The sequence below is a fragment of the Camelus dromedarius genome, chromosome 27, assembly GCF_036321535.1.
Source record: "Camelus dromedarius isolate mCamDro1 chromosome 27, mCamDro1.pat, whole genome shotgun sequence".
Classification (NCBI taxonomy): Eukaryota; Metazoa; Chordata; class Mammalia; order Artiodactyla; family Camelidae; genus Camelus; species Camelus dromedarius.
The window spans coordinates 24,379,992-24,404,036 of record NC_087462.1 but is presented as its reverse complement, the minus strand read 5'-3'; the positions used below and the strand labels follow the sequence as shown (position 1 = coordinate 24,404,036).

Sequence of the window (24,045 nt, the reverse complement as noted above, 5' to 3'; positions counted from 1 at the left end):
ACTGAGACAGTGATATACTAAGTGCTCTCCCCAAGGTCTCATGACTGGAGAGAAGGCGCAGAGGTTGTTACCTGCTGCCCAGGACGGCTGAGAACTGACAGACAAGGGCCCCAAAGCTTCCAAAACTGAAAAAGTAGCAAAATCTTCATTTATCGGACCCATTTCTGCTGCTGCTCCCTCTAAGGGTTCATATTTTACCAATTTTGGGTTGTTGCATCCATCTTAGGCTTCAGTACACTTTCTTCTTCTCCCCCTTGTCGTCTGCCTCTCTTTTGAGACTTTAATTTTGCTGCTGTCTTCATCATTTTTCATCTATTTCCTACCCACCTCTCTGCCTCCTTTTCATCCATTTCTCTATCTTGAGATCAGGTGGGGAACAAGAAAAAGAATTATGTGAAGGGAAAGGAGGAAACTGGGTTTAAGGGAGAGACATTATTAAAAACCTAAGTTCCTGAGGATATAATTAACTCAGTGTTTCATTCCCCCTTAGTCTTTGCCTCCACAGAGGTCCCGTAACACAGACTGAACTACTCAAGGTCCAAACACCCAGACTCCATAGGGAGCCTCCTCCATTGCTACCCACAGATATCTTCTGTACCCATCATTTCCTCTTTTTAAAAAAATTTTTTTGGGGGGGAGGTAATTAGGTTTATTTTTAGAAGAGGTACTGGGGATTGAACCCAGGACCTCGTGCATGCTAAGCACGTGCTCTAGTGCTTGGGCTACACCCTCCCCACCTTGTACCCATCATTTCTTGATTCCTACCTCTCCTGGTGGAAAGTTTCCTTCGTCCTGTTGAAAAAGATCCCTGTAGCTGCCACCTGTGCCCCAAACCGATTTCCCCACCTTGAGCTGCACGTACCCTCCTTCCTGCACCTACAGATGCTCCATGTTTATGCAGTGATAAACATGCTCAGTTCTTCTACCTCATACACTCTTGACAGACTGTTCGTTGGCTACAACACCTTTCTCCACCCACCCTTTCTTTGCCCACCTCCATTACAGAGGCTGGAAGAGCTAAATACTTATTTTTTTCAGCCTTCTTTGCACCTAGCCTCCATGCAACACAGCTGTGGTCAGTGAGCTGTAAGCAGAGGTCGGCTGAGGGGCTTCTGGGAAAACCTTGCCTGGTAAAAGGCACAGGTGTTCCTTCCTGCCTTGAATGCAGCTAATTTACCTGAAGCTATGGGAGCCATCATGTGACATCACAGAAAAGTCCTGAAACTCTGGGCACTGAATAATTTTGTCTTTGAACCAGTGCCAACCACCTCCATATTTGTTATGAGAGAAAAATAAATCCCTGTTTGCTTGTAAGGCACTGTTATCTGGGCTTTCTCTTATTTGTAGCTGATATATACACCCTCTGTATATGTATTCTGATACAGACACTCCCTCTCAACCACAGTCTCCCCCCGGTTATCTTCCTAAATCTCGCCTTTCTCAGGCAAGCTGCGAAGTCCTTTTCAACCTCTAACTCACTCTTCAAGCCACTAAAATTTACAGAGGTTACCCATACCCAAAACCAAAGGCCATTTTCTATTTTTATCTTCCTGTAGTCCTCTGCGGCACTGGAAAATATGAACTGTCCCCGTCCCTGTGCTAAAATTCTCCTACTTCTGTGCTGCCACCTTCTGCTGATTTTTGTTTTTCATTCTTCTTTTGCTTATCGTTTCCCCTCAGCTTCTACTGATTCCACTTTGCCCACTGACTGCGGTCAGTGACAGCGCTCCCAGAGAACCCTGGCTCACTGGCCTTCAACTTACTCTGCTGCCCAGACATCCGCTTGGGTACCCACAGACTCACAGGATGCCCCCCAGGCCGGACTCGTCACCGCCCCGCAGAACGGGTCAACTTTTCCTGTTCTTATTGATAGCACCCCATCCACCCAGGTAAGTTCAGGCGCCCGTGTTTAATTGGTTGCTGTGTTACCTGCCTTACTACTTCTGGAATTCTTCCCTCTTCCATCCCACCGCCAATTGCTTAGTCTTTGGAAAACAAAAGACTACCTTATTCATTTTGATTTCTAGACATTTCTAGAATTAATCATATTTAGTACTTACTAAATGTGCACAAAATAAATAAATTGCCTGAACGACTCTCCTAAGTACAGACCTATTCACCCTCTCCCTGTGATTACTCTGAGCATGCTGTGAGTTGCAAAGGTTTTGTTCACGTGTCGAATTTTTGTCTCTGTTAGCGTTTGGCCTTTTCCCCTTGTCACTTCAGTCGTCAGAATATGAGACAAAGATGTGTGTTTGAATCCTATGGACTCAAAGGCTGTATTTGTTACAGTGTTTTCTAAATAGCTTATTTGACAATAGTTTAACGACTACTGAGAACTTAAAACGGCATGCTGCTGCTCTGAGACCTGTACAAGTATTCTGCCTCCTGGGAGCACTGAGCCAGTGCACCAGGGGAGAGAGTAACAACGCGGGGGTGGGGGGGGTGGGGGGTGGTAACAGGCGTTGGCAGAGGTAGGGAATTTTGACTCAGAACATCCAGGGAAACCCGACTGTGGAACAGGAGCATCTGGGTGACACACCTGACATGGTAAAAGATCGAGGATTTCCCAGCATTCATTATATTTATAGGTTTGTAGCATTTTAGAGCTGATAGGGATCTCGGAGCCTTCTAAAAAAAAAGTCCCTCATTTACCAAATAAGGACACTAGGACCTGGTGAAAGCAGGTGACTTGTCCAAGTCAGCGGCAGACCAGGACGCCAAGTCAGGCCTCCGGGCTGCCCAGGTAAGCACTCCCATTCTTCTCTCCAGTGTGAAGTCCCTAATGCCCAGAGAGGAATCTGCAGCATGACAGCAGAGCGCACCTTCCGCGTGAATGGCCCTTGTTTACAGCATCAGCTGTCTGAACCTTACTTTTACTTCTCAATCAAGATTTCTCCACTTTTATACGGCTTCTCTGCGGTGGCCTGTCCTCTCCGATATGGTATGTTGTACTTCAACTAAGAGGTTCCTACGATCGTTACATTCACTAGGTTTCTCCATCACGTGACCTAATGGGGTTATCACTGGAGGGTTAACCACCGTGAAGGGTCCCAGGAAAGCTCTCCTCACGTATGAGTTCTCTGATGCCGCGTGAGGTTCGTACTCCGACTGAAGGCCTTCCCACATTCGTTACACTGATAGGGCTTCTCTCCTGTGTGAGTCCTCTGGTGCACTGTCAGGGATGAATTCTTAATGAAGGCTTTCCCACACTGGTCACATTCATAGGGCTTCTCACCGGTATGAATTCTCTGATGCTCAATAAGATAAGCACTCTGGCTGAAGGCCTTCCCGCATTCGCTGCACTCGTACGGCTTCTCCCCAGTGTGAATAACCTGGTGCACGGTCAGCGACGATCGCCCAGTGAAATGTTTTCCACACACCGGACACTCATAAGGTTTCTCTCCAGTATGAATTCTGCGGTGTTGAGTAAGAGATGAGTTCTTACCGAAAGCCTTTCCGCACTGATTGCATTCAAAAGGCTTTACTCCCGAATGAAGTCTCTGATGCTCTATGAGGTATGTACTTTGGCTAAAGGACTTCCCACATTTGTTACATTTGTAGGGTTTTTCCCCAGTGTGATTCCGCTGATGCAGGGTGAGGGTCGAGCTCTTACTAAAGGCTTTCCCACATTCACTGCACTCATAGGGTTTCTCTCCGGTATGACTTCTCTGATGTACAATAAGATGCATGCTCTGACTGAAGGCTTTTCCACACTCATTACACTCATAGGGCTTTTCCCCCGTGTGAATTCTCTGATGCACTGTGAGATTCATGCTTTGGGTAAAAGCTTTCCCACATTCATTACATTTGTAGGGCTTCTCTCCAGTATGAATCCTTTCATGCTGAATGAGGGACGAATTTTTGCGGAAAGCTTTTCCACATTCTTTACACTGATGCGGTTTCTCTCCAGTATGAGTTCTCTGATGAGCAGTGAGGTTCATGCTCTGACTGAAGGTTTTCCCACATTCATTACATTTGTAGGGCTTCTCTCCAGTATGAATCCTTTGATGCACAGTCAGGGAGGAGCGTTCAATGAAGTGCTTCCCACATGTGTTACACTTATAGGGTTTCTCCCCCGTGTGAATCCTCTGGTGCTTAAGAAGGGATGAACTCTGGCTGAAGGTCTTCCCACACACATTACATTCATAGATTTTTTTTCCTGCAAACATCCTTGGAGTCTTAATTAACCCAGCATTTTGTTTAGTGTCTTTTGCATGTGAGTTCTGCCTGTGAGGGCTTTTTCCCACAGGGATAGGTTGTTGTGTATTCGTGACTGAACCCTGAATGGAACACCTTTCAAGTTCATTACCTCCACACATCCTTCTCTCAGTGAGGGTTTCCTTGTGGGTAACTTGCACGTGGTCCAGATGTCCATCCTGGTTTTTCTGTTGCCCCTCAAGCCAATGGTCAGGTTCCCAGGCTTCCCCCAGAGCAGAAGGCCAGGGACTCGCCCTTTCCATCATCACCCCGTGGGACGAATCTTCAGTAATGCTGGGCTTTTTAGCTGACTCTTTGGTTTGAAGGCTTGTCTCCCAGTCTGAAACAAATAAAAAGTTCATTGGCTTCTGTGCTGGGAGGCTGAGGAACTGTATGAGGTGGGAATCAGAGGATGAAACTGAGAATAATTATAGGGCATTTGAGAGCTTTTCAAAGATGTCCCTACAACTAGGAAGAGAGCTGTAAGGTGGGGGGGAAGTAGAAGCAGGGCAGGCAGAGGGCAGCGTGAGCTGTGCAGGAGGGATGGACACCGAAGTCACCGACCACTGGACAAGGCTAAATAATGAAGATGGAACTAGGGGAGACAGACAGACAAGCCGGGACCGGGAGAGGCAGACCAGGAAGCCCTGCCACGCTCCTCGGGCATCCCTACCAGCAGTGCCTTCCCTCCTGCAGCACCGTCTGCAATTCTGACAGTAAATCTTCACAGCGCATCACAGTGTAACCCAGGGAAAAGAATGTTTACCCTGGAGTCAGGCAAACTTGGGTTTAAACACTGGCTGTTAACACTTATCATCTTAAGTCGTAACTTGTTTCTCTGGGTCTGAGTTTCACAGACATAAAATGAGGATAAAATAATCTGATAAGGATTAAGTAAAATGTACATAAACTATCCTTCGGGAACACAGTTGTCTGGAACATCAAATACCAGGACACACTTGAAGGGAGGACGACACAACCTAAAAGCCCCCCCTCGGCCCCCCAACTTTAAGGAGCACATAATTTTCTCACTTCCTTCAGGTGAGAGAGCCCTAAAGGGCCCACCCTTTCCTTAGAGACAGGACCTGGTGGCAGGGGCAGGGGCGGGCAGGGGGATCTGCTGCAGACGGGGCTGAAAGAAAGACCTGGCAGCCACTCAGACTGACTTTCTCAGATCCCATTTCTCATCCCAGACAAAACAGCCCAGAGACAATGAGAGGCAGAGGGCAGGAAGCTACAAATGGAGAGTCAGCTGGCCAGCTTGATCAGGATTACCAGACCAGAGATCCACACTGAACCAACAGACCAAAGGCCTCTGGGCAGGAGGCTTTACTGCGAAGCAAACGGTATGTGTTAACTGGACCTCCTCCTTCCAGCCTGACCTGCTTATGGAAAGGAAGCGAAAAAGTGGAAACCCGAGTAGGCGCCACCTCTACAGCACATACACAGCCAGGTAACCTCAGAGAGGACCTGTCTGGTCAAGTGTGAAACACCAGCAGGCACACCGGAACCGGGGCTGCCTCCTGCCCCACCTCACTACGTCACAGCCAGCTGTGCAGCGGAGGTTCTCTGAGAACATCCTGAGTGGGGCATCTATTCACACTGCTAGATGAAGTCCAGACAGGCAGAACTATTCAAACATTAATGATACACAGAAGATACCCAAGTTGGGAACTACGTAGAGGTTCAAGAAATGTTTAAAATAATAAAATCGGGAGAGCGAGGGGGAAAAAGCATAAAAACCAAACGGGAGAATAAATGCTTCCAATCATCAAAAGACATAAAAAAGAAAGTTAACAAAAAATAAACAAAAGGTACATACCAGGAGAAGATACTTGTAACACATGACCCGAAAAGAGCTCTAGAACTTGGACTTGGGAAACAATGTCTGTGGAACACTATGCCCGCCAAAAAATGGGCCAAAGACTTGAACAGGCACTTAAGGGAAGGAAACCTGAACAGCGAGTAAACATAAGCAAAGATGCCAACCCAGCAGTAACCAGGAGAAGGCTGATTACAGCCCCAGGGAGATACTATTACCACATCCACCTGAGTAACAATTCAAAAATTCAGGTTGACAGCTTCAGATTTTAGAAAGACACACCGTAATGGAACTTGCACGCACTGTTCGTAGGAGTGTAATTTGATTCAAGTATTTGAAAAACAGTTTAGCACAACCTAGTGATGTAAACAGGCACACAGACTGTGATCCAGCGAGTCCTCTAGTGGGTACATACACAAGGTAACTGTCTGGCCAAGGTCCACCGTGATTCATAATTTTTAAAGGAGCATTGTGTACAATAGTGAAAAACTGGAAACAACCCAAATGTCCAGCAACAAGAGAAGAGATAACTAAACTGTCAAATGTTTATGGAACAGAATACTTGAAAACAGTGAATGTTATAGATTTCATGTCTGGGTCTCCCCCAAATTTGTATATTGCAGCCTAAGCCCTAAGGAGACAATATTAAGAGCTGGGGTCTTCGGTCATTAAGTCATGAGGGTAAAGCCTCTCGTGATGGGATCAGCGCCCTTGTAAGAAGCGGCACACCAGAGAGCTTGCTGTCTGCTGTGAACCAGGAGGGCCCTCACCCGAAACCCAACCGTGCTCGCACCCCGGCCTCAGACTTCCAGCCTCCAGGTAACTGGGCCTGCTCCGTGCAAGGAGGAACACACTTTTTGGAAACATCTACATTTATTATAGTCTTTTACATTAACTTTCCTACTAATGGAAGCAAAGATGTGTGCCTATATTAAACATTAATTAAGAGGCTTATGTTAGCATGAAGGTACAGAGTTTATGAATTCTGTGTGTGTGTGTGTACACACACATATATTTACACACACACACACATATACTCAGAGGCAGCAACCCAGTACATCTCTGAGAGGGATACAAAAATCATGTATAAAACACGAACAGGTTTCCGTGTTCACAGGTAGTTCAAGGTAGCTTCCTGGACAGCTTAAAATGTCATAGAACCCCTAACGGCACCTTATTTTTCAGACAAAATCTTTGATAATAGATTTCTAATACTTTACCCATGTTCTTACCTTTGTTTCCTTCATAACTGAAACCTTAACTGATTTAAGTCTAATGACCACTGATCAAAGGATAAAAATTCACTGTTTTCCACATTCCATAATTTCCTTTTCCATGTTAGCAAGTTAACTAGATAAAGCCGCCTCTAGGAACAACACTTTTATCTTTACATTTGTGACTCAGCTTTTATAAGACACGAGCAAAATTTAACAAAGCATTCAATCACTGTACACACGGACACTTCAGTACAGAAAAAGAAAACCATCATCTAAAAAAGAAAATTAGGCCAGGAGGCACAAGTTCTATTTTTACTAGCTATACTAAGAGGTAAGAAGTCAGAGCAAGGCAAGGAAAGAAAGTTACGATTTTTTTTTTACAATTGGCATTAAGCTCGAAGACCCAAGAAAACAAAGAGCCTGGTTCAAACTCCGGCCTGCCCTTTGACCTCTCTGGGCCTGCTCCCTCCACCGCCGAGGGGCTGGGAGTACCCACCCTGGGGGAGTGTGCTGCTGGGTCGATCAGATGACACCAGGGCGGGAGCTGAGCACGGCGAGCGCCGCTTTCTCATCTTGGGTTTGGACGGCACAGTGAGACCAACGGGTGGCTTAATCTGGCAATAACGGCGGAGGAAATCAGGAAAGAACAAGACATGGCGTTTGCACACCATCACGTTTTCTGGGCTCCGTTCTCTGCCTCTTCGTTTCTGTGTTGAGTTTCTCCTCTCTCATGGATGTCCCTCAGCTCTTGTAAATGCATTCAAGGCTCTTCCTCGGTCAAAAGCACACAGGAGGCACTTGAGCTCTGACTTCTTTCAGTTCCTGCCCTTCTTTTTCCTTCAAAGTGAACTTTGTTGAAAGGACAGTCTGTACTTAGAAGACTTTGCTTGTTTCCTTCCTCATGCTCCCACCCACCGCACGTTTCCCACAGACCACAGCGGTCTTCCCGGTCCCAGGCCACCTCCTCAACGCTCAGACCAGCGACACTTCTCATTTCTTACTTGGCATGCCACCCTCTTCTCTGTTTTTCTCTCTTCCCTTGGCCCAGCTCTCCTCCATAAACTCTCTCCTCCCTCTCTGACCACTCCTTCTATTCACTGAGATACATGTCACAAATATGATTATAACTCTCAAAGCTATAGTTTTACCTGATTACTAAACATTCTACTTAATGCCATCTAATAGTCACTCAACAAACATAGTAAACACCTACTCTGGCAGACAGTGTGCTAGGCAGGGGATATATAAAGAGAAGTAAGCTCAGTCATGACAATTCCATGAGCCTACATATTAGTGGCGAGACGGATATTCAAAGAGACAGGAAAAATACGGTATGAAATGCAACATGTAAGTGAAGAATCTTTAGGATTCAGGCCAACAGAGAAGTTGGAACATGGGTAAAAATGTGGGAGAGGAAAACACAGCATGAACAATACCTTTGTTTGCCTCTGCTGCTTCCACAAAACCCACCATCATGACAGTGGCATAATGAAAAAGTCATAAACAAATCCACTAAAATAATCTGGGGAGGAAAGGGGGAAAGGCTGCATGCACATGCCAAAAGAGCCAAAACAAACCCAAAAACCCCAACCAAAAAAATAATTTATATATCCTCCTACAGTCAAGAGAAGGTAACGCATGCATTTAAAAAGATTGCTATTTAAAAAGGAGGAGCACTCCGAGGTTAGAAGGAGCACAGAAATAGAAAACACGAGAGTAGAAGTAAGTTTTCTCACAGAAGGGCTGGAAGACAAAATTTAAGGAAACCTTGGCATCCCGCACCCTTCCCTTCACACAATGCCATGTGATTTACCACAGGGTCTTTGCACCTGCTGTTCCTGGTACCCAGAATGTTCTCCCACGTGGCCCATCATTCTGAGTATCTGTTCAGTAGTCCTCTTAAAGAAGAGGCCTTCCCTGGACACCCCTGTAGAGCAGCACTCTGCTAACTGATTGACTTTCCTTACGATGCTCTGTTTTCCACACCACCTGACTACCACATTCATTCCCCACCTTCTCCCTCCCTGCCTTCTTTCTTTATTAATTTACTGTCTCCCCGCTAGACTATAAGCTCCACGTGGAAACTGCCTGTTTTGCTGCTGCTCTGTCCGCAGTGTTAGGAACAGGGCCTAGTGCTCCAAAAATATCTGGTGGTTATTTATATAAGAATACAAATAGCAATAGTAATCGAATCCACAGAAATCTGTAATAAAGTTATATCAAAGCTACCTTAAGTGATCATTTTATACTTAAAAAATTAGCATTCAAAATATAAGACGATATCCAAAAGTCGTGCAGTATGCAGCGGAGCCAGGAAGACGTGTACATCCTTCGACCCGCTGGCTCTTCTAGAATCCTGCTCTTTAGAAAGCTTGCTGGAAACAAGCCGTGGTGTTCCTAAGATGATTTTTATTCCTATCAATATTTTTTATAAAGATTTCTTTTATTACTTTGTACTTAGGTAGCTGTACACTATCCAGAGATCAAAAAGTATTGGCCTCTCTCTTCAATTTAAACAATGTATAAAAAGAAGTGGTGATCAACACTTCTTTGTCTAGTAGTAAAGATAAAGGTGTTCCATGCGGAGAAAGGTCAGGGATAATGTCTAAAAGAGAAATTCCAGTTGTGAGGGGGGTTAGAAAGCCGATAACAAAAGAGCAAGCATTCAGTGCTTAGAGGAGCGTGGGACTGAACAGGAAGCAGCTGCAGATTAAACACTGAGGGACGAGAACGGGCGGGTGTAGCTCAGTGGTAGAGCGTGTGCTTAGCACGCACAAGGTCCTGGGTTCAATCCTCAGTACCTCCATTAAGAAATAAACAAATAAATAAAAATGTAATTATCTCCCCATACCCAAAATACATAAATTAAGAAAAAATGCTACAAATGTAGCTGTTTCTGAGGCAATGGAAATGCTTGTGCCAGTTATAAAATTCTGGTTTCTGAAGTGAAAAAAAAGTGAATGAAGGGCTTCAAATGGCAAAATTTCCTTTTTTATGGGTGAGCTGTATTCCATTACATATATATGCTGCATCTTCTTTATCCATTCATCTACTTACGTGCACTTACAATGCTCCATATCTTGGCAATTATAAATAATGTTGCTGTTAATAGCAGGGTGTATGTATCTGTTTGAGTGAATTCTTATTTTGTGGTTGGCTTTATTCCTTTGATAACTCTGTAAGTTTAAAAAGCTAAAGCTCTAAACGTTCTTAAGAACAATGAACGGTACATATATATAAATTTTAAAAAATGCGTTCACCTCGGGAGGGTGAGCGATGTCAGCAGTGCGGAGGCATCTGAGAAAACACACAGCAAGTGGTGCAGGTCTTAAGAGACCAAGGGAGCCCTGACGTGGTTCTCCCCACGGTGCCGCTCCCGGGGCAAGTGCTGGCAGCCTGATCCTTACCCGGGGAGAGGCACCATGGGCGTTCTTTTGTCCTCAGGCTTAGTTCTTGCTCCAGCTGAGAAATCACATTTGGTTTGGAAAGCTGGTGCCCTGCTCAGAAGGAGAGACACTGAATGTGGGTTCTGAACTGAGTTTGAGCACCACTCCCAGCCTGTGTCTCATCGCTTCCCCTCAGGGCTTCTGAGGTTCCCATTTCCCCTTTTCTACAGAAAACGTTTTTCTCCTTGAAAGAGAGAACACCAAGCGACCCACCCTAAAGCAACGCCCTGTAGTATCAGGATTTCAAGCCCAAATTCACGAATTTCACAGGCTGTACAAGACGTCAACGGCGGGGAGGTGGCAGCAGGCAGGTCCGAGTAACAAGGAGACGTCCTTCCCCAGCGAAGCCAGGTGCCTGGAGCTCTCCAGCATCGCTCCCCTGAGCAGTGTCTAGCTGGATCCACTCCTCCCGGATGAAATCCACAGACTTATCCTCGAACATCCCCGACTCCTGAAGCTATAAATTCCCGCTCAAGGGAAGGGTTGCGCCAATGACACCCTCCGAAGGGAGTGGAAAAAACAAGCAGCATTAGAAGGGACGGGATAGAGAGAGCTATGTGAGGAGAACGTGTCATCCTCCCAAAGGAACCAAACACCTGCAAGAAAAACGGACATTACCATGAAATATCCAGAGGTAAATATAGAAAGTGCTTTGGCATTTAGGGACGGAAGAGGAGGTCCAGGGGGCCGTGGGGGAAGCTACCGAAGGCTGCTCTAGGTTAGCACCGAGGAAGAGGAGGTGGCGTTCGGATCGCCTCCTGTTCACCCACGGATGACGGACGGAGGGGTCCCCAACCCTAAAGAGCACAAGATGACCGAACACGTGACACCCAGCACTGGACAGATGAGACTGTGAGCAGTTTATCAGTCACAGATCCTCACCCGCATGGCGGAGGACACTCGGGGGTTGCACTTGGGAGCAGAGAACTAGCAGGGGCCGTGGGAGGCAGGCTCTGTACTGACAAGGGGGTGAGGTGACCCTTGGTAACCACGGGAAGATGGGATCGGCTTGTTTGAACAATTCTGTGGGCTGGTAGGGAGATGAAACCCACTAGGCTGAGGACTGGGAGGGGTGTACCTGGCTGGGCTGATAGGGGAGCTGGCCAGGCAGGTGGGGGGAGCCCTTCCCACTGGGTGGGGGTGTGTCTGGCGAGAGCAGGGGACCTCACAGCTAGGTCTTTGGAGTAACGTGAGGCTCCAAGTTGTAGACGCAGCACATGGAATTTTAGGCTTTACTATAATTGGGCAGGAATTCCAGTTAGTGGGGGGGAAGCATGTGCAAGCGGGATAAATCCAGAAAGTGGCTGGCCTACGAGACAACCAAGAAAACACCCAGCTTGACTTAAAAATGGCATTTCCAATTTATAAGCCCATTTCAGCCTTGTTTTGTAGCCCCCAGACTAGGAAATAAAACTGTAAGCATTCATCTCTGGGTAATGAGTGTGATGGTTGACTTGACTGGGCCAAGGCATGCCCGAGTAGCTGGTAAAGCATGACCTATTTCTTGGCGTTTCTGCGAGGATGCTCCCACCTGCATCGGGAGACAGAGTCCACAAGAGGTGGGAGGGCTTTGCCCAGTGGGCTGAGGGCCCGGACAGAACAAAGAGGCTGAGGGAAAGGCGAGTCCGCTCACCCTGCCTGAGCCAAGACAGCCGTCATCTGCTGCCCTTGGTCATCCGTGCCCCTAGTTCACGAGGCTTCAGACTCAGGACCTGCACCATCGGTCCCCGGACTCAGCCCCCGGGTCTGGAGTGGGATGGCAGCACAGTTTCCTGGGCCATCTGGAGTGCACACGGCAGATCGTGGGGGCTCTCTGTCCTCCACAGTCGTGCACCCCCACTCCCCACGTAATCTCTCTGTACATCTACGTATATCCCATTGGTTCGGTTTATCGGGAGAACCCTAATGCATACAAGGAGGGAACACGAACTGAGTGGTGGTTACCATAAATGATAACTCTGGGACTCAGTTTTGTACCTGTAGGGAATTCATATGCCTCAGTTCATAGCATTCAAATGACAACCAGCTAGACTCATAGCATTAAAGCCATCATTCTATAGATGAGGAATCTGAGACCCAAAAAGGTTAAAGAACCTCTCCAAGATCATACAGCTTGAACCCAAGGCCACCCAACTCCTCCTGTTGTGAGGGGAAGCCCAAGGAGAGACCCTTGCCGCCCTCAGCAGCTGAGAGATGGAGAGAAAGACAGGCGGGGAGATGGAAGGAGACTCAGGACCGAAGGTCCGGGGAAGGAGGGCTTCAAGGACGAGAGAGGTCCACGCTCTCAGAAGCCGGGTGGGTCAAACAGAATGATGAGTGGAAAGAATCTGCTGGTTCCAAAATGAGCTTTCAGCTGAGAGGTAAAGGCAGAAGTCAACTTACAGTGGATAAAAGAATAAAAGAGAGGGAGGCTATAGCTCAGTGGTAGAGCGCATGCTTAGCATGCATGCGGTCCTGGGTTCAATTCCCAGTACCTCCACCAAAAAAATAAGTAAGTAAGCCTAATTACCTTCCCCTACCAAAGGGAAAAACAAGAATAACAGGAAGATAAGGAACCAGAAGCGGTCAGATGAAATTACCTCAAACTTCTTGTGAAGATGAGAGATACAACTGTAAGGAAAGAAGGAGTAAGTTGTGGAAATGGACAAGGTCTTTATTTAAGGACACAGAGCACTGTAATGTGCGAATAGGCAAACGGAAGGAAATCAGTGGAGAAGGAAGGACTAAAGAGACCAGAGACGGAGCAAAACCAATTTCCAAGCAGTTTGTGCGTTTTACATCCTACTGGCTGAGGACTCCAGAAAAAGTGTCAGCCCTGAGGCACAGAGTTTACTATCTTCCTACCTCATTATTTTCTCCTAATATTTTAAAATCAATGTATCAAAAAAATAAAAAATGTTTAAAATCACTGACAAATATTATCAAGAAAAGTGAAAGTAGCTACTAGTAAGATATAAATACATGGGAGACTTTCCATTTTATGAAAGGAAAAAAGGAAATAAGAAAAATTATCAATGCAACAAATTTAAGGAAAAGAAACAAGAACGCATAGTAACCATAAGTCATTAAGCAAGCAGCAAAAGGCTTGATACACGTATAGCAACAAATACAAATGGGGTGACTTTATCTATTAAAAAACAAAACCTGTAAGGTTGGTTTAAAATCCAATTAAATGGCACATATGAAAGAAACACCTAAAATACAAACCAAAAAGTGAAAGAAAAAAAGGCGGGGGTGGGGGCGAGGGGTAGTAGAGCTGAAACACGCAGTCAAGTGCAAACAAGCAGAAGAAGCTGGGAGGGCACGAGACCTCAGTAAGGTGAGGCAGGATGTACGCGGAAACAAAACATAAGCTGCTGCTTTGCAAAAAGGATTACAGTTCAGAAATATGACATTCTCCTTCCAAAAATCAATCTACTTTCAATAAATTTGTAACAAAGCAATCGCCTTGTTGGCTAAACATACGAGGCGAAATTAAAGCCCAAACGCAGACTCCTCTGGGCTGATTTCCTGGTCCCCCCACCTCCCCTGACTCTCGTCCCCTCGGGTGCAGGGCCCCCGGCCAGCACAGGCCTTGTGTCGGCTGTGGAACTGTGGGGCCCTGTCTACACAAGTACAGAAAGGCATTTTTTTTGTCATTTAAAAAAAAAAACACGTTTTTAACACCTTTATTGTGGTATAAAGGCTGAAATGAAACTTAGCTGCATCGCTCATAGAACGTATTTGTTGTTAATCCCCTAAGACATTTTCTCCCTTTCTCCTTTGCACTTACTACGGGTTTTTCTCCCCAGCACTGCACGGGGAGGGTACAGGATAACTGCACGGTGTCTGAAATAAGCAGCTTCCTGGGTTTCTCTCGCTCATGCAGAGGTTCTCCTAAACCTAAAACACAGGCTTTTTTGATGTTTTTATTCCTTAAAAAGGTCAAGTATCAAATGGAATCAACAGGGACATCTTAATGATAAAAGTATGATTAATAATAATAATAAAAGTATGATTAATTAGTAATATTAATAACTAATAAAATTAGTCATTAATAATGATGAAGCTTCAGGCGCCACAGCAACCAAATGTCTTCAAAGAGCACTCTTAAGTAATTTGTTTCTACAAAATCACAATCGTGATCAAGTTATATCCCAGTCACTACAGCAACAAAGAAAATGAAACACCTCAGAGTACACTTAACAGGAATATGCAAGGTCCTCGTGACCAAAGTTAACAGAAGCCATAATGAAAGATCTGAATAGAACAAAGGGTGATTTTTTCCACTCAACAGGAAGAAAAAACATTGTGAAGATGGTGGTCCTCTTCAAGGTGATACAGATTTAATGGAAACCAGGTCAAAATTGCACATGTTTTAACTGTTTCTGTTAGAACTTGCTATTGTTAATACCATTTGGCCACAAGGATAAATATATAAGGACAGTACAGTAACCAAAATTTTGAAGAGAAAAATAAAGGGGAATTTGCTTTATAAAATAAAATAAATTCTAAAACAAATAAAATAGTGTGGAACTACAGTAGAAAAAGAGCAACAGAACAGAACCCAGAAAAATTAACTCATGTATATGTGTGCATGTGAATATATAATATGAAAACACATACATTTATGTATTATATATAAATATTATTTATATATAGATTTAGTATATTTTAAAGGTAGCATCTCAGATCTATGGAAAAATAACTGGATTATGCAATAGATTCTTTCAACAGTTTATCACAGTTTGAATGCCTCAGAGGTGCCACTCTGGCTCTGCCTAGCTAAACAGACCCCCCAGTCACACTCCCCCAGGTCACCCTGCTGTGTGGCCATCACGGCACTGAACAGTGTCCTCAGTAACACTGCTTCTTCACTGCTGCCCTCTCTTTCTAGAAGAGAAGATCGAGGAGAAAGGGGCTTAGCCTGTCTCATTCACTGCTATCTCCCCAGCATCCAGAACACAGTTTGGCAGGGCATTTAGCACAGTAGGCAGCTGCTAAATTCCTGTTTAATGAATGGATGGATGATGAGTTGCCTCACCACACTGTGTTAAATAAAGTAAGATTCTGACCTCACATTATATTCAAGAAAGTCCAAATAACTCAAGGATCCAAATTTAAAACGATAAAGCTAATAGAAAATGTAGAAAAGTACTTTTATAATCTAAAGGACCAGAAAGCCTTTAGAGCAATGATTCCAAAGCCAAGCAAAGGAAAAGGAAAGGTAACTGCATGAAACGTCAAAATTTATTTGCTGCAGAAGATTATAAACAGATTGAAAGGAAAAATTTCAAGAAACAAGAATGGCAATTTATGGCAAAGGATTAATATCCACATTATACAAAAGGCTTCTTTTATATACAAACAACCCAACATAAAAATGGGCAAAAGATGTTAAGGTATCTTAAAAGGACAGAAGAATGTACATCCATAGTTATTTTTGAGGATTTGAAACCTGAAAGTATATCTTACAGCCTTAAAAAAATTTTTTTACAACTATATGCCTAATATTTATATTCAGAAAAAAAAGGATAAAATTTAAAGGCAAATACAAGTCATACTCAGGCAGTTAATAGTCACATCAGTGTCCAATGTAGGAAAGATAAAAACATGAGGAAAAATGAAAAAAGGACTTGAGCTCTAATGCTGCCCTGATGTGTCTCAGACCAATCCCTGTGCTCTTCGAAAGCGTCAGGTCATCGAAGACAAAGACCCAGGAAGTGTCTCAGGTGAAGGGAGACTAAGGAGACGGGGCAGCTAAATGCCGGTTGTGCCAGTTTGTTTTTTTATGCTGTACACCAGAAGTTAATACAACACTGTAACTCAACTATACTTCAATAAAAAAATTAAAAAAGAAAAAAATTAAATAAAATAAAGGAAAAAAAAAAAACAAAACCCTGCAGTAGTCTTACCAAGGCCAAGCATGTGGCAAACACTCAGTTAACGCTGTTACGTCTGTCATCACCAGGAGGAACTGATGCTTCAGAGAAGTCAAGTCACTTGCCCCAGGCAGCACAGCTATTATAAAACGGTAGATTTACACTTGGGACACTCTTGACTCCGCTACAGCAAATCCTCTCCAGGTGTCCCTGCCCAATCGTGCTTCTTCTGGTCGCCACACTGATTTCTTTTTTCAGGTCTTGAACACTGACAATCCAGGTACTTAACCATATTTGTTCTTATTATCATATTCATGTGCAATCATGGAGCCTGTTCCTTCTAAAGATGCGACCTTTTATATGTCCCCTGAGAGTCCATAAACCCTAGAAGCAGCAGGACTGTCTCTCACATGATTTCTGTTCCTTTCCTGACCCTTGAACAGCACCAACAGCTCAGGAGGCCAGGGTATCCAGCTGAATGAGGAAGTGACAGCTGAGAACAGAGCTGAGGGGTACTGAGGGGGGCTGTGTTGTAAATATCCAACATTCGGACATCGCAATAGCCCTGTCTTCTGCGGTGAGACCCACCGACAGTCTAGGAGCAAGGAGCAAGGGAGAGGTTTGAGCGAGAAACATGAGCTCACCTGTGCTCTCAGTGGTGACAGCCCAGCAGCCATTGCCTTCTCCTTCCTTCCCGTGGGGTCCTTCCTTGGGGACCGGCAGGAGCCAGAGGAGTCAGAGCTGAGGGAAGGAAAAGACATGAGAAACAAGCCTTCTGCAACAACAAAAATACAGTGCCTACAGACAAGCCAAGTAACAAGTGTATGGACACCGGGAATTGACACATTGTAACTGCCTATACTTCAATTTTTTAAAAAAATAATAAAAATAAATTGAAATCTCTAAATAAAAGTTAAATAGTTAAAAATAATTTCACTTTATAATAAATAAACCTATAAATAACAATAAATCTTAAAAAAAGAAGTGTATGGTATCTACATAAAGAAAACTATCATTTTTATTTATTAAGCTTATTTGGATATATAAAGCTAAACAGAAACATCCCATATTCCTGGAGAGAATGGCACAACATGCTAAGCTGTCACTTCTTTGAAATTAACTTATAAACTGAACATACACCGAGGCAAGTTACAACTAAATAACAATCTTGTGAAGTTAGTTATGGAAAAGATGATTTTTAAAAAAAGTTAATTGTGTTAATGTAACAACAGCTAGGAGGTTTCTGAAAGGAAATAGTGATGAGTGAGACTCTGCCCACCAGACATTATAAAGCTATGATCATCAGAACAGAGTGTTACTGAACAAGCAAAATCACTCATTCACCGGATGTACTGCTGACCACCTACTGCGTACCAGGTGTCATTCTTAGGGGAAGGGATGAATATAGCTGTAAACAAAACAGATCAAGTCTCTCTGCCCTTATGGATGTTACAGTCTGACAGGGAAAAGGGTCAGTGGAACAAATTAAAATCCTACCAACACAAAGAGTTCAGAAAAAAATTTATATGTAAGAACTCAGGTTATGAAAAAAGTGACATCACATCAATGAAGGAAGGATGTGAAATTAACACTTAGACTTGGTGTGGGTCAGTCAGGCACCCTTAGCTGCAACGTTTATAAACTACTATTTTCTAGAGAGACTAGGACAGGAGGTATCAAAAGCCTTACAGTATGACCTAGAAATGTCACTTGAGAAGATTTATAGAATGAGACAAGAATACAAAGATATATGCAGCCAGATGGCCTATATTGTTTATAATACAGGGGGGAGGGGAAAAAAAAGCAACCCTAAGAGCACAACGCCTAAAGAGAGGATTAAATACGGCACAGACATACTTTTCCTCACATTCATTAGCCGTTCTTGAAAATTGGTATTAGTAGATACTTCCAAATATTAAGTTAAAATAAGTTTATACTGCATATTGATTAAGTTGTACTTACGCAGATAAAAATATTTATTTAAAAAATCACGGAGCTTAAGATTCGTGCACTTTAAATCCCTTACCAAATGTATTTCGTAACTTTTTTTTTTCTGGTGCACCGTTCCTGGAGGTACTGCAAAGCAGGTGGATGCGTGGAGTGGACGTAGCAAGCTGCTATCCCAACTCCCTCCTCCAAAAATCCATTTAATATATTGTCCTCGGATAGAGGCCATATCGGATATTAAACTGATAGGAACAGATACTACACTTGATCTTAGCCAAAAGGCTGAGAAGCGATTATAACTCATTTTTAAAAGTAAATGGAGAAAAGGATACTAGTACCCATATGTTTGTTTAGAAACAAAACATTTCTATTCTTATACAGATACATGCCGCCATGCAGATTTTGATAGTTTTCAAACGATCTTTTTTCCTTTTTTGCTCCTCTGAATCTTCTAGCTGCCCTACAATGAACTTTGTCTTCCTTTCTTCCTTTTATTTATTAAGAGAAAAAAAAAACTGATCTTAAAAAAAGAAAGCAAATGATCCACTCAAGTAGAGCCCCGCACAGGGTTGGCCTGCCCTTTCTTACGGAGGTGAGTCGAGGAGCGCCCCACCCCCGCCCCTCGGAGTTAGGAAACCGCAGCGGGCGGGTCGCCGAGAGGCGGCTCACACAAAGGGCAGGTGCTGGAGCCTGGAGCCCCAGCACCCGGTGCAGCATCCCCGACACTTCCGAGGTGGGTCCCAGGGCAAGTCCGCGGCGGGGAGGAGCCCGGAGTCCTAGCGACTCCCGGAGCTTGCGGCCCCTCGGCGGCCCCTCGGACCCGGAGCCGCGGCGCCAGGGCCCCGCCCGCGCTGCCCCCGGGACAGCCCCTCCGCTCCGGGTGGTCCCTCCCGGCCTGGCTTTGCGGCGAGAGGCGACGCACCTGGAGCCAGGGGCCCGGCGCCGCGCAGGGCCGGAGAGGTCGCGCCCCGGCCCACCCTGAGGAGCCTCGCCCTCGGCGCCGGGTTCCTCCTGCCAGGACCTCCGGCTTCAGCCCGACTGGCGCTTCCCGTTGCGGCCCCGCACTCACCATCTCCCAGCGGGAGCAGGAGCCGCCGCCGGGGAACCGATGCGGCCCCGCCCGGCGCCTCCACCCTGGGCGCCGGACTACATTTCCCACAGAGCCGCGGGGGCGCGGCGCGGGCGTCGGAGTACTCAGGCGCAGGCGTCAGAGTGCGCAGGCGCGGGCCCGCGGCAGGCCAGCTGCGGGCCAGGGTCTCCAGCGGACGGGAGGTGCTGGTTCCTGGGACGACTGCATCGTTTCGGTCAGGTAGTGGCTTGCCACGCGATGAGCGAGCTGCTCGGCGACCTTACCCCGGCTGCGTTAAGGTAGCCCCTCTCTGGAGTCTGTCGGTTTCTAACTCATGGGTAGGGGAGAAGGGGCAGACAGCCGTGGCGAAGGCTCACCTCCCTGCTCTGAGATAAAGGGAGCCCAGAGGACTCGCTTACAGAGTTGTCAGTAGAGTGAGCAGGATGTGGTTAACGTCCCCGGTACACAGCGGGCACTCCACGAATGGTGGTTACTGGGCTTCCTTTCTAGCTCAGTGTCAGGTGCTGCCCTGTTTGCTCCAAAAGCATCACTGTGTAGAATGCCAAATCTCCAATTACATGTGTGGCCAGCTGGATCTGCCACCGGGATCTAGAGAGGGACATGACATTTAGGGCGGATCAGTATAGTAGCTTTGATTGTAATACTTGGTTTTCTAAAAATAACTACTAGTTTCCTCTGCCTCTTTCTGTTGGTGCAGCAAAGACCCAACCCTTGACCAAACTTTAGGAAGGTTCCTTTGAGCTCTCTTTTCTACTAGGCCTCCTCCTTGGGCCGTCTTTGGCTTGTGGAACCCAGTTTCAGCAAGAATCCTACTGTTGCAGGAAAAAAGGGTACCAGAGGATGGCTGTGTCCCAGTTCTTGGGTGAGTTCCTGGGATGTGCCCCATCAAGTGAGGCTCCTTGGCTTCAGCACGAAAGAATTCAAGAGTGAGCCATTGTAAATTGAAAGCAGGTTTATTCAGGGAGATTACAAACTCCGTAGACAGACAGAGTGTGGGCAGTCTGAGAAGGCAGAGCAGCAGCTCCAGGAGATGGGATTGTCCTGGAAAGTGAGAGCTCCTTAGGAGATACACGCCCCATTGACACGATGTGGGCATCTCAAAAGGTGAGAGGCCCCAGTGGGTGGGGTGATTAGTTTTTATGGGCTCCATAATTTCATATGCTAACGGGTGGGAGGATTATTCTTTTCTGGGGAATGGACAGGGATTTCTCAAAATTGGGCCACCGCCCATTTTTTGGCCTGTTATGTTCAGCCTTGGAACTGTCAGGGCACCTGTGGGTGTGTAATTTAGCATGCTGATACATTCCAATGAGCATATAAGGCTCAAGGTCCACTGGAACTCATCTTCTCCGTCATCTTGAGCCTGGTTGGTTCTAACCAGTTTGTGTCACACCCTCAATTGCTGTGTCTTTCTTTTGATGGTTGTGCCCTGCCTGCTTCCCTCCTGTCTCACTGCTAAGTCAGTTTAGGTAGAATCCCCTCCATTCGTGATATCTGATCAAATTTCTCATCCCCTACTCTTGATATCTAAGTTCTTGGCCTGCCTTTAGCAAGAATCTTCTTAAGCCAGTTAAGCAAGAGTCCTCCAGGCTTGCTGTCTTCTATTTGGTAATTTTCCACCCACTCATTCCCCCTGGCCCCAACCCTTACTCTGCTTGTTGGCGTTGTAAATCCCCAGCTGACTTTGCTCAATTGGGAGTTGAGTTCAGTTTTATTGAAGCCTCTCTCCTTTATTGCAGTGGTACTAAATAAAATGTCTTTACTGCTTTTAATTAGTGTCCAACTCTGTTTCTCTTTGAGAGCTGTCTGAACTATTTCAAAATATTGAAAAACATGAAAATCTTCATAATTCATTTAATCAAGTGAAGGTAATCCAGATAGCACCAGACAAACAAAGTAAAAATCTACCACTGTGCTAAGATAAATACCTTGAATCAAACAGTTGCTTCAGGACTACAAGGTTATTCTTACATTAGAAACTGCATGAACATATTCATCATGGTTGTTCTGGTAGGGAAATAGCCCTTTTTAAAACTCATAACATAGAGTGTGCAATTTCCCAAAAAGCAGGCAGAGAGTATGGAACAGGGAGAAGGAGAAAGACAAAGAAACCAACCTCCTGCCCCCCACCCCCTGCAACAAACCCACAAACATAAAAATTCAGATAAATAAAAAATACATTAAAAGGTGTTAGCAATATATCCAAATCTATTAGTAATTACTCCATAAGGACATGGACTGAACTTCCCAATTGAAAGAAAAATACTCTCATACTACATTTTTATAAATCTACTATATACTAAAACATAAGGATACACAAACCTTGAAAGTGGAAAGTTGGAAAAAGGTATACTTGGCAAATATTAACCATAGAAAATTAATGTAGCTGCAGACACACACACACACACACACACACAGCATTAAGGCAAGAAATATTGCTAGAGGTAAAGAAGGTAATTACATAACAGTAAAAGAGTTAATTCACCAAGAACAGAAAATATTCATGAACTCTTACGTATTTAATAATGGAGCTTCAAAATGTATAAAGCAAAAATTGACAGAACACAAAGAGAACTGACAAATCCACTGTCGCAGAGAGTTATTTTTAAACTATCTTTCTCAGTAATTGATAGAAAAGCTCACCAAAAAAACTCATTAAAGATACAGAATATAGGAAGAGCAAAATTAACAAGTTTGATTTAATGGACAAAATATTGCATCCCCAAATTAATAAAAAAAAACATTTTCAATCATACTGTTATAAAAAATGACCTCATGCTAGCTATTAAAGAAGTCTCAACACATTTCAAAGAATTGGCATCATAAGTACCACATTCTTTGACAACAGTCCAGTTAGACATTTTTAAAAGACTAGAAATCTTTTTTAAAGACAAAGGGAGTATTTAGTGATTCGGCTGGCCACACTGACAGAGCTTCTCCTTGATCAAACTCTAATCAGGCTCCTCTGAGTTGTTTTTCAACTAGGCCTCAACTGTTGGATTTGCATTTTTGTTTCTACATTGTCCAGTTTTAGCAAGAATCCTACTAAATCAGTTTACCCAGAATCCCCCCATTCTCCAAGCCTTATCACCCTTGGTATCTGGTAACTCCTCCTCCGCCTTGCCTCAGGTGATGTCTGCTTTCACCCGGAGTTCTGTGAGGTTGGTCCCTCCTCACCTTAGTGTTTTCTCTTAGTAATTTTCTATTCTCTGACCCCACCTAGCTCCTTGGCTATACATTCCTACTTGCTCGTGCTATATTCAGAATTAAGCCCAATCTCCCTTCCCCGCTGCAGTGGTCCCTATACCCATCATGATGCCCCCCCCCGAATAAACTCTGCCTCACATTTCCTTTAACAAATGTCACGAACAATTTTTTAACACGTAGGATAATACTTTTTTCTTTAACAGTACATCAAATTTTATTCCTTTCCAAAAATCCAGTAAAACCAAAATAAAGGGATTATTTGAAAAGTTAATTTACAAGTTCAGGAGAAGACAGGTAAGGACACACCAACACCACCTCGGACCTGAAAAGAAGACGGATATTATTTTCTTGACAAAACTGAAAAATGCCAAATCCCCGAACAGCAGTAAGAAAAGCTGCAAGCCAGTCTGACTTTATACATCAGAAATCTCAAAAGCGCAGGAGCGGTAATACCAGAAACTTCTGGAACTGGGACTGAAGGTGGAGGGTGGGGCTTAAACAAAAAGTAGAAATGGGACAAGGAGAAAAGTTTTTAAGGCAGAATTTAGATCTCCTTTCCCAAACATTATGAACAATCCCCCGTCCCCCACCACAGTAGCCATCCAGATGGTCTCCGGAGGGTGCACTGGGAAGAGCGAAGTAAGACAGAGGCCAGCCACGTGGCAAGAGGCTGAAGCTTTAAAGAAAGCTGGTCAGTGAGGCATTCTCAGGAATTTAGAGAAGTCTTGGGGAACATCTGAGGAAGCTGATGGATAGGTTCCAGAACTATTTTCCTTTATTTAATTTTGCATTTTATAAACTTTTAAAAAAATTGAAGTATAGTGTACATACTTGAAAACTCTCAATAAAGTGGGAGGAAAGGCGGCAGGGCACAACCATTGAAGGAGCAACACAGCCACTGAGGACAGAACAAACTGGTTAGGACCAAGATGGCGGAAGTTTGGACTCATGGCACACCCCCAGGCACCATGACTGCTCCTAGGCTGACAACAGAAGGTCAAAAAGTGGGGAGTGGGGTGTTTCCTGGAAATCTTCACCCCTTCCCCAAAGTAGTTGGAATAATCCCCCAACTCATTAGCATGTGAAATTACAAGCCCATAAAACCCAACAGCTCCCATGCCTCGTGGTCGCTCTGTCTCTCTTGCCTCCTGAGACAGCCCCCACTCCGTCTATAGAGTGTGTATCTGCTTTTACTTTACACTAAACACCCCCACACCTCCTGGTCGCTCCCTCTCGCCGTTCTGAGATGGCCCAC

The 24,045-nt window shown here is 44.8% G+C and overlaps 2 protein-coding genes, 1 long non-coding RNA gene and 1 other non-coding gene across 10 annotated transcripts in view; 1 reads left to right on the top strand and 3 right to left on the bottom strand.

The window, feature by feature from the left end:
* ZNF454 (zinc finger protein 454) overlaps nucleotides 1–17,287 on the bottom strand; it is a 34,894-nt gene extending 17,607 nt beyond the window's left edge. Inside the window, exon 1 of the mRNA XM_064480164.1 lies at nucleotides 17,191–17,287. The gene's annotated coding sequence lies outside the window, so the exon portion shown is untranslated. The remainder of the gene's footprint in view (nucleotides 1–17,190) is intronic.
* Nucleotides 1–24,045, top strand: part of LOC116148472 (uncharacterized) — a 43,037-nt gene that overhangs the window by 1,588 nt on the left and 17,404 nt on the right. For 3 of the 7 annotated variants that reach the window (XR_010378130.1, XR_010378127.1, XR_010378129.1), the window contains exons 2-5: nucleotides 1,681–1,889; nucleotides 2,773–3,518; nucleotides 5,394–5,546; nucleotides 6,646–6,841. This is a non-coding gene — a long non-coding RNA (uncharacterized LOC116148472). Of the gene's footprint in view, nucleotides 1–1,680; nucleotides 1,890–2,772; nucleotides 3,519–5,393; nucleotides 5,547–6,645; nucleotides 6,842–10,855; nucleotides 12,112–24,045 lie in introns of those variants that run through there. The other 4 variants (XR_010378131.1, XR_010378133.1, XR_010378132.1 and 1 more) reach the window with 4 other exon arrangements.
* Nucleotides 2,251–17,290, bottom strand: ZFP2 (ZFP2 zinc finger protein). Its single transcript, XM_031437957.2, has 2 exons — nucleotides 17,191–17,290; nucleotides 2,251–4,540 (listed from the first exon to the last, which is right to left on the bottom strand). The coding sequence occupies exon 2, from the start codon at nucleotides 4,464–4,466 to the stop codon at nucleotides 3,069–3,071; it is 1,398 nt and encodes a 465-aa protein (XP_031293817.1). The 5' UTR covers nucleotides 4,467–4,540; nucleotides 17,191–17,290; the 3' UTR covers nucleotides 2,251–3,068.
* LOC116148565 (U2 spliceosomal RNA) lies at nucleotides 18,598–18,787 on the bottom strand. The gene has a single exon (XR_004132093.1). It is a non-coding gene; the product is annotated as a U2 spliceosomal RNA (small nuclear RNA).

Excerpts from the sequence above, each read along its gene's own strand:
- ZFP2 (XM_031437957.2), bottom strand. The coding sequence starts at position 4,466 with ATGATGGAAAGGGCGAGTCCCTGGCCTTCTGCTCTGGGGGAAGCCTGG.